Source organism: Pinus tabuliformis, chromosome 2_1, assembly GCF_031772625.1.
Source record: "Pinus tabuliformis cultivar Carrire ecotype Pingquan chromosome 2_1, CPIR1, whole genome shotgun sequence".
NCBI classification, from domain to species: Eukaryota; Viridiplantae; Streptophyta; class Pinopsida; order Pinales; family Pinaceae; genus Pinus; species Pinus tabuliformis.
In genome coordinates, this window is record NC_142299.1 from 735,067,778 (window position 1) to 735,078,634 (window position 10,857).

The 10,857-nt window shown below is 33.9% G+C and overlaps 1 protein-coding gene across 1 annotated transcript in view; it reads right to left on the reverse strand.

Moving 5' to 3' along the window:
• LOC149202687 (potassium transporter 5-like) overlaps positions 1-8,089 on the reverse strand; it is a 128,436-nt gene extending 120,347 nt beyond the window's left edge. The window contains exons 1-6 of the mRNA XM_089401670.1: positions 7,988-8,089; positions 6,629-6,854; positions 842-1,090; positions 592-645; positions 165-425; positions 9-61 (exon numbers count right to left, since the gene is read on the reverse strand). Coding sequence (XP_089257796.1) covers positions 9-61; positions 165-425; positions 592-645; positions 842-1,090; positions 6,629-6,854; positions 7,988-8,089 — 945 coding nt within the window. The remainder of the gene's footprint in view (positions 1-8; positions 62-164; positions 426-591; positions 646-841; positions 1,091-6,628; positions 6,855-7,987) is intronic.
• Positions 8,090-10,857: the final 2,768 nt, after the last annotated feature.

Here is a 10,857-nt window from a genome sequence, read left to right on the forward strand (position 1 = left end):
CGACATGCCTGAATGGAACGAACAGAAAAGTGGCCCAAGTCGGCAAACATTGCTTCATTTCCTGCATCATACAGTTACAAGCAATAAAGTTTGCATCTCTATGTGGCAAATCAATAACAGGATTTCAAAATATGATGAATTGGGAGACAGGAAGTAATGTGTACCTGTTATGCACATAAGGGTTCCTCCCAGGGAAATCCAAGCCGTTTTAGGATTTCGTCTGAAATAGTCAATAATATACTTTGGATAGAAAGCGCGTAACACGGTTGGATCGTAATTGAAAAGGTTGAAGAGGCCAATCCCCGCGATAAACAAAAACCAAAGCAGAATAAAAGGCGAAAATGCGTAACTGACGTGATCGGTTCCGAACCTCTGGACTAAGAAGAGTACAATCAAGATCGCGATAGATATCCCAACGATGACACCTGCAACGTCAAACTCAAATCAATTCATATTCGAGCAGAAATATTTCTTTCCGATTGCAATTTCACAAGTATCTATACGCTCCACGTCGTGATATTTTATATATGAACCAGTAGGATCTATTCAGTTAGCCCTAAACTATCATATATGACGAGGAATACTTATTACCTTGGCCTAAATTTATGTGCGGATTTTCGTTTAGCCCCCCCACTGCTGACAGAACTGTTTCGTACACATACAAATAAAGGTTAACTACAAGGCATGCCGAATAACCATAAATTTGTCCATGGATTGCACCTAATTATTTGGCTGTAAAAGTAGGTTTGGTGCCACTAGGACCGGCCATTGTTAAGTGGTTCTTTAAATAATTGTCGCTATTGATATTTTAAAAAAATCGATTCCTCTATGAGGATGATACCTGATATGCAAGGAGTCAAGATACCATCTCCAATTACCATGGAGGTTCCTATAAGGGCTAGTAATAATAACGTTGTCTTGGCTACACTGCTTCTCTCTAAAGCTTCCTTAATGGCCAAAGCTCTTTTCAACTGTCTGTTGGGTGTTGCAAGCTTATAGGTTGAAAGCTCCGTGTCCTCTGCTTGATAATTGGGTATCAGGCTTACCCTGGCATGGCGGCATATCAACGAATACAGTGCAAACGTACCACCTACACAATGTTAAAAGAATATTATTTTAAAGAATATGTTTATTTATTCATAGACACTTTCACTTTGACCATTTTAAAATAAAATAAGTATTCCTGGGGATTCTCGAAGGCATGTGTAATAAGTTCTGTCATTTCATATGTGCATGCATTAGTTTAGTGTTATATATATGAAATGGTTTTTTCATTGGTAATTTTGATTAAAATATCACATAGTTTTAAAAAAAATTGAGTTTAAGTTGTCTAATTTCTGAAATTTGATTGCTGCAACGGGATTTTCATGGGCTTAATCTATTTATGCATTCGAAAATGTATTTTAAACAACAGAAACCAGTCTTGTTTGAAATTGTTTTGAGAGATTTCACTAAAAAAATATATATTTCCTCTATAAATTAGACTACCCCATCTATATATATAGATAGATAGATATATAATTATATATATAATTTGATTTAAAATTTGTGAGATTAAGAAAATGAATATTATTTTTATTCATCTAATCTTTTAAATTTATATTTCAAATATTTTATAAAAAAATATTATTTTTTAAAATATAAATTTATTAAAATTATATATTTTAAAACAATATTAATTTATTTCGTTATAATTATTACAATTATTTTAGATATTTACTTTACGTTTATCAATTTTAAATTTTATTTGTTAAAATTCTAAATAATATAGAATTATCCACAATCTAAATGTCTTTTAGATTGAGACAGTTACCTACCATATAAATATATCTTACTTAAAATGTTAATATATTTTATGCTTTTAATACAATAAATTAAAATAAGATATTATTATACTTGCATACATGTTATAACACATTAAGTTTTTCCCTTAACTAGGTATTAGTTTTTCTTTGACAAAAAATTTATGATGCTTATCCATAGTTTAATATTAGGAATTTATATTTTGTTATTTTTTATTACTATTTAAATTTATTTATTTGTAAAGTGAATGGTTTGAGGTCTTATTATGGGTTGTTTAGCAACATCTATTTCTATTAGTTACTAATTATTATTTTTTTTGTTTAACTTCTTTTATTTTTTCTTTTTTCTTCTATTATTTCTATTTTCATGAATTATATTTTTCAACAATATTTTCAATTTAAGTTGACTTATTATTATAAAAACATATTTTAATAAATTTAATTATAAATAATTATATATATTAATAAAATTAAAACACACATAGATATATGTATAAATGAAGATCTCATTCCAGTTGATCAAGCAGAATTGAGAAAGGAGGTTCAAAAGGTAAAGGAAGCTAGGAAGGAAGGAAAATGGGCAATAATGAGAAATAGAAAAGCCGTTATTCGAGATAAAAACCAAAAAGATAATAATAAATAGCAATTCAACATGCTCTGGATTCTTTCTTGGAACTCTCAGGGCTTTCCATGGAGCAAAGGCCCCAAGCTAAGTTGGATCTCAAATGATGTTGATATTATTTTGTTTGTTTAAACTTGGGAGCACGAAGAATCTAAGGTCCCTAACATAGATGGCTTTACATTATAAGAAGAATATCTCTCCCCATGCTAGGATTTATAGAAATGACCCTTACAACCAATATAGTTGGATAGAAATTACTGACATTATGATAGAAAGACCTACACGGAAATTTGTTATTCGCCCCCAACAATTCTAACTTTTATAAGAAAAACAATCTAGATAAAAATAGTCCTTACAATGGTTTAGAGAATGATGTTTCTAGCCTAAGGAATGAAGGCAATATCCTTTTAATGGGTGACTTTAATGCTCGAAATTCAAGCAACCAAGTTATTCTTCTAAGTAATCATTCAAACCCTAATCCTCTTTGGTTAGATGAAGACCTTCCTCTGGCTAGCCGGTACAAAAGGAGCTTTGAAAACCTCGGGGAAAATTTATTTGGGTCGGAGCTAGTCAAGCTCTGTAGTGCTCAAGATCTCATAATTTGCAATGGTTTGAAGAGGTCGCCCAATTATAGCTAGATGATTTGCATCCATGGGCTTGGTAGAAGCGTGGTAGACTATGTTATCTCCGATCTCCCTCTATACAACGAAATAACAAATTTTGACATCTTAAACGACCATATGCCTGACTCTAATCATAGGCCTTTACTTATAACTCTCAATTTTGTCACGCAGAGAGATCCCATAGAAGATAATCCTTATATCCAAAATAAGTTAATCTTTGATAGAAATAAAAAAGATCTCTTTCTAAATGAATTAAAAACTAATTTTCTTCCTTTATCTAGTATAGACAACATAGAAGATCTCTATCATAATTTTACTACAACCCTCTCATATTCTATTAACAAGTTTTCAATTGAAGATTCAAGTAATAAAAGAAATAGCAAAACCAACCCATGGTATGACAAAGATTGTAAAAGTACGAGGAGAGAAATTAAGGAAGTTGTTGATGAATCTCTTAAAATTTGCAAGATAAAAATATACAAAGCCCTAACTAAATGGAAAAAAAGGCAGTATATTCATAAAAGACAAGAGAATCTCTTACACCTCTCTAAGGTAGCTCGTAAGAAATTCTAGAGGCAGATTTTAACTAGGAAAACTAAAGATAATAATAAAATTTCTTTACACGACTGGAATTCCTATCTTAAAAATTTTTATGAATCTCCAAATGTCATAGATGACTTTGAAACCCTGCTCACAACGAAAAAAGTTTTCTCGTTAGAAGACATTGATTTTGGGGTTAATCGCTTTGCTAATGGGAAAGCTAAGGAAACTGAAGGTTACCACGTGGAAATCTTAAAAATTGGAGGTCCTGTCCTCATCCCCCACATTCACAAGCTTTTCAATCAAGCGCTCAAGCAAGGGTTCCCTAAACCATGGACTCAAAGCCTCATTATCCCTATTTTTAAAAGTTGGGATATAAATAACCCCACTAATTATCGGACGATTATGATCAGCCCCCTCCTAGCTAGGTTATATGGTATTATTTTGGAAAGGAAGTTGAGCATATGGCTTGAAAGTGAAGGTAAGCGGGCTAAAGGCTAAGTGGGTTTTAGAAAGAAACACTCAACAATAGACCACCTCGTTACGCTTAGGATCATTGTGGAGGAATTCCACAATGATAAATCCAATCTCTTTTGTTTCTTTGTGGACTTTAGAAAGGCTTTCGATATTGTTCCTAGAAATAACTTTTGAAATAGATTAGAAGAGCTAAAGGTTACTTTTGAGTTGAGAGCTGTCATTACAAGGTTATACGAGAATGTAATTTCCAAGCTAAAGAGAAACGAGGGGTGGTCAAAAGATATTAAGTGTAATATCGGAGTTAAACAAGGTTTCCCCCTCTCCCCGACCCTATTTGGCATTTACATATACAAGCTAGAAGGTTTTTTAGAGGAAGCAAGATGTGCTGGCACGATCTTAGCTGGGATAGTCATCATCCTTCTTCTCTATGCTAACAATATTATTCTTCTCGCAAGGTGCCCATCTAATCTTGATAAGCAACTTATACTTCTTAAGGATTTCTACTCTACCATGGATATGATTGTTAACACTTACAAAAAAAAAGGTATGATTATCAAATCCAAGAAGGACACTTATGATAATTTTACGTATGACAATATTAACTTGGAGGAAGTGTCTTCCTACAACTACCTAGGAATTGATATTCATCAAAAGCTCAATTGGAACTATAGCATTGAGAAAAGGATTAATGGGGGATGGAAAGCTTATTTTGGTCTTGAAAATAATTGTAAAACGGCAAACCTCATAATGTGGGATAGAAAGAAGTTCCTCTTTGAAACTTTAGTCACTCTTGTTATCTTATATGGATGTGAGGTTTGGGGTTGTATCATCTCTAGAGAATCCTGGAGAAAGATTGAGAAAATCCATAAGCATTTTATAACGTACAACCTCAAAATTAAAAGAAGCGCACCCTATCCTATTCTCCTTATAGAAGTGGGTCTTTCGCCTAAGCCTAGCTATGACTAGGCTTCTGTTGTACAAGCACGAACTCAATAACATAGGAAACCAAAGACTTCCTAAGCTAGCTTTAAATTCGAGACAAAACCACCTAGGGCTCAAACGAGGATGGTATAAAGACACTAGGGCCTCATTAAACCATTGGGAGATCGACAAAAGTGTTGCATTGCAAAACATTAATAACGTTAAAAATATTGTTACTTCTAAGTTCAAAGAAAAAATGTGGTGTGAGAAAGATTTAGCAGCTAAAAGAAAATTAAGATATTATAAAGAGGTCATCAACCCCGCCCTAGAAAATCGAAAGTATCTCTCTATTTTATCTAGCTCAAAGAAGAAAATTAATATAGCCAAGAACGAACTCTCATGAGCTCCATAGTGAAACGGGTCATTGGGCAGTTCCTAAAACACCATGGATGGAAAGGTTTTACCATCTCTGTGAGAATACGAACATCGAGAATGAAAATCACTTCCTCTTAGAGTGCCCCATGTACAACCACATTAGATCTCAGTTTCAAAATCTTTGTTGCAATACTGACCTTCCTAGCCTTTTACATTGTCAAAATTACAGTGAGCTCGGGAGGCTTCTCTCCAAGCTTTTTGAGCATAGGAATAAAATCTTAAATCAAACTAAATAATTCATTTCTTTAGGTCCGATAGACCAAAGTTTGGTATCAGTGGAGGTTAACCATCATCATCAAATTTTTCTTTGTTATATTTTTGTTTAATTAAAATATATTTAAGGTAAGTGGTAATGGCTACTATATAGCCTTTGTTTAACTAAAAAAAATCGAATTTAAATTAAAAAATCAAATATTAATTTAAAAAAAATATAAATATTAATACAAACTTTTATTAAAAGATTATTTATTTTTAATTTAATTATAAATTAATTAATCTTCATTTTTTTAAATATATAGTAATAATTTATCATTTCAAAACTAAAAAATATTTGGAAAATGTGAAAGTCTAACTTTACTAATAATAAATAAAATATTTGGAAAATGTGAAAGTCTAAATTTACTAATAATAAATAAATTATTCAAAATAGTGTAATCGTTTTTAATTGATGAATCCACTTTTCAAAATTTTCTAATATTATTTCTATGTTTATTTGAGACTGTTCAACAAACAATTAATTGTGTCTCATCTAATTTTATATATTACACCGTTAGAAATAAATAACAAATGATTTTTTTTAACAAATAACATATTAATTATTTTTATATATTTATATCAACTTTCAAATAAATAAACAATTATCTAATTTAACAATATTAATCTCATATATGTTATTACCAAATTAACAATCAAATTATAATAAATTTTTCCAGTAAGGTAACTATATCCCTGATTTCATAAATATGTCAAAACTCAAATCAAGAAGCAAATTATAATAATTTATTCCAGTATTATAACTATACTATGCCCCTAATTTCATAAATACATCAAAACTCAAGTTAAAATTGACTTCCTCATAGGTTGTATACCCCTGATTTCATAAATACATCAAAACTCAAATTAAAATTGACTTCCCCATAGGTTATTTTGGGAATGAGGTCTATCTCACAGTTTATATATAAAACAAATCATCAAAAGAAATCCCATACCTTCTCCATTATCATTGGCCCAAAGTACAATGAAACAATATTTGAGAAGTGGCAGCAGAGTGAGCGAATATATTATGATAGAGAAAGCTCCAATAACGTCCTCTGCATTATCGATCCCGTTTGGGAAAATGGTGGCATATACATAGAGTGGAGAAGTCCCTATGTCTCCGTAAACGACACCCAGGGTCTGAAATGCCAAACTGAGAGTGGCGGTGGTGGTTAGCACCTGCAAAATAACAACAATACAAATGGTGTTACAGCCTGCAAAGCCCAAGAACTATATTGTCCAAATGCTGGCACGGGGTCAACCATGGTTGATTAAATAAAAAGCAGTTTTATTATGAAAAGTAAAGTTGTTTCACGGATATCATAAGCTTATCACATTAAATTAATCAAATAGCTAACAAGACAAACAGAGTAACATGAAACACGTAAACTAATATAAAATAACATTAAACACGTAAACTAATATGTTTTACAATCGTAGAAAATTTGATTTATTTTTTATAATTTATGTATTTCTCCCTAAACGATAACAAAGTGTTGGAAGAATCACTCTACTTTTATATCATTTATAATTTTTATACTGGGGATTTTAGTTATTTGTTTGAAAAGTTTACTAACAATGGCGAAGTTTGGTGCAACTGCGAATTTCTTTATAATATCAGAGTTTGGATTTAGGTTCAGTTCCCCTGGTTATGCAAACTTCTTTATGGTAGTTTGGATTTAGGTTCAATTCTCCTAGTTATGCAAACTTCTTTATAGTATCAATACCTTTAGCTATGCTAATTTCTTTATAGTATCAGAACTTAGATCTAGGTACAATTTCCCTAAATATATTTGAGGTGAGGTATTGGAAGAATCAGTTTCTCTATGAAATTTATAATTGCCATTCTATTAATTTGAAAAGTTTGTTGGAAGAATCAATGCATTTTTATGAAATCCATAATTACTATCTAAATATCTTAATTAGCAGTTTGAAAAGTTTATTAACACTTATAAATTTTGGTGTAGCAGGAAACCTTTTCGAAAAATAGATACATGAGGTTCAATTTCCCTAACTATATTTGAGGTGAGGTATATTTGAGGTGAGGTATTAAAAGGATCAATTTATCTCTATAAAATTTATAATTACCACTCTACTAATTTAAAAAATTTACTAACACTCAAAAATCAATCAATGCACCTTTATGAAATCCATAATTACTGCCTAAATATCTTAATTACCAATTTAGACAATTTACTAACACCTATAAATTAAATTTTAGTGTAACAGAAAACCTATTCGCAAAATAGATACATCGTTCAAAAACAAAATATAAACATAGTGCACAGGAAAAAAGTGATACCGACCTTCACACCTTGATGGGTCTTCAAAACTCTACTGGACTCCACATCCAACGAATCGACCCGTCCTCCATTTAAAATGCTACCTCCTCTCTGCACTCCAACCCTTGCCATCTCTTCTTCCACAGAGATTACCTTCACTCCGAAATATTAAAGCTAGAAAGGTCGGAACGATGGGCTGAAAATACCATATTTATAGCTGCAGGAGCGGCATTCGAAACCTCATTGAATTATTGTTGCAAAGTCAACGAACCACCGGCGGTGTTTACTGCATTCAATTATTGCTGTAATGACAACTCATCCCGAGGACAGGCGTTTACTGTGAAAATACTGCATGCCTGGTCTGCTGATATCTTATTGAACACGATTGAAAATGAAAGAGGTCGGATGGCACTGGTTGGATCTCCATGTAATTTCAAAAGCTCAAAACCGATTATCTTCAATTTTTATTTGGGCTAGTTCTAGTTGACACGGCTCTCCAGTATATAAAATTATCTGGAAATGTTTCAATTTGCTTCGGTAACTGCAGCACAAGCGAACTTTCCTATGGTGGGGACCTCTGCTAGGGCAACCAATAGTGTAGTAATTGTGTTTGACTTTGTAGGAAGAGAAACCATCCTAAGAAGGTACCGCCCCCATTGGCGTTCAGTATTTGAGGGCGTGTGAAAGACTTTTAAATAAGGTAGATGATACACCCTAAATATATACGGCGTTTGGGGTACCCCAGGATTTGGCTTTCCACCACTTGCGTAACTCTCTTCCCATTCCGTTAGATATTTCTATGGTTGGTTTTTTTGTTTTAATATAAAATAAGGTATGAAGTTATAAGTATACTTATTTTACTTTTCTTAAATGTCTAAAAAAACATATATTTTTAATCATTAAATTAATATAATTTCAATCAAATTTCTTTCCTATTAGTTTATAATTTTTAATATATTAAATTTGTTAATATTTTATTTAATATCATAAAAGTCAAAATAAATGTAACATTCACTACTGTATTATTGAGTTCTGACGTAGAATTTTAGTGCATTATTGGATTCGGATGTAGTATATACTTTTTAGAAATTACTTTTAGTGTAGTATTGACTAATACAATTTACACGGTTTAAATAAAAAAAATAATATTTAATTTTAATTATTATTAAAAATATTATTATTTAAACATTTCTTTGGAACATAAATGAAAGTGTAATTATAGTTTTTGCACAACATAATACCGTATGATAAATACTTCATATATTTTTTATAATAATTTATGGAAATAATTGTAATATTCAAGCATGTTATTTAAATATTTGTCCAATGATTTTATTGAAGTATTGAGGGGCTTTCGTGGCGCATTATATTAGATTTCATTTTTGTGATTCAATATTCAAGCATGTTTTTTAAATATGTGTCCAGTGATTTTATTTATGTATTGAGGGGCTTTCGCGGTGCATTATATTAGATTTCATTTTTGGGATTCATGTGCGTTACGTAAGTCATTCATCTATGACCATTTCCATGAGGGGTAGTCGTAAACAAACTAATTTCTCATGATCACCTCCCAGAACTTCGCGAGAGGTCACCCATCCCAAATTTCCTCTGGAACAAGCATTTTTAAATGTGGAGTTTTCCCCACAATCAATGATTTTATATTACAATTTTTTTGAAAAACCCATCTGAAAATAAAATCCTTGAAAATAGCTCATAGTCAAGTACATAACATATTGTCAAGTCCCGCTAGCACAACCGGTTGAGGATGGGCCTCGTCGGCAAGGCGACCTGGGATCAAACCTCATGTTGGGTGGTTGTGCCTTGTGCTATAGGGAGGAGAAATGCTAAAAATCCAATGAGCTAAGGGTTGGTGTGGCCCAGGCTGGTTGCGATCCTCGGGTGACTTTGACAGCTTAGATGCCCCTGGGTCTTGGCCCATGCTTCGCATGACCCCTGCGTGGCTTTGACAACTTAGATGCTCCTAGGTCCTCGCCCATGTCGGATGCGATCCCATGGTGACATTGACGGCTTAGATGCCAGCCCAGTCTAGTTGCGATCCCAAGGTGACTTTGACGACTTAGATACCCCTGGGTCCTGGCCCATGCCAGGTATGGCCCCCACGTGTCTTTGACAACTTAGATGCCCTTGGGTCCTCCCCTGTAAGGCCCCCGAGATGCAAATGACTGGGGCAAGGCCACACGACAATGGAGCGTGGACGAGCTAGGTAGCCGCAGGAGAAAATGCAAAGCCGTTTGATGGAAAAATGGCTAAGTGTTTGGACGGAGGTTTATATGGCAAGGTGGTCCTGTAGGGGATGCCCCAACCATGGGATGACATGTGGAAAATTGATGAAACACCGAATTGGTGGGTCGGCTAGCATGGGCCGACGTGACTACAAGGGCAGACAAAGTGTATAAGTATGTGGATGGCTTGATGGAGTTTGGAAATCAAGCAAGGGCGAACAAGTCTTCATCTCAAGAAGAAGTGCGAGCTAGCTTGGGCATTCTGAATTAAGGGAAAAAGGTGCAGACGGACATAGGGGCCGAAGCACCCCAGCCAGAGGTTGGGTGAGCTGTGTGGTGGCTGCAGGGCATGCAAGCCGTAGGCACAGACACAACAGCGGGAAAGTTGGTGAATAGGTCGGCAGTCAGATCGTTAGTGCGAGTCGGGTAGTAGATGAGCGGGCACACACGGCACCGGGTAGATAGCCGAGTTAGTGTAACCAGCAGATCGTTTGGCAGTGCGGGCGCACAGTGGAACGGGCAAGCCAGGTAAGGCAAGTTTGGGTGGGCACTCGTATACAGGTTAACGAACGACCGTCGAGTGGATGAACCAAGCGAGCGCACAAGTAAACGATTGGTTGTGTGGAGTGTTTTGCCGATGGGTGAGTCAGGTAGACG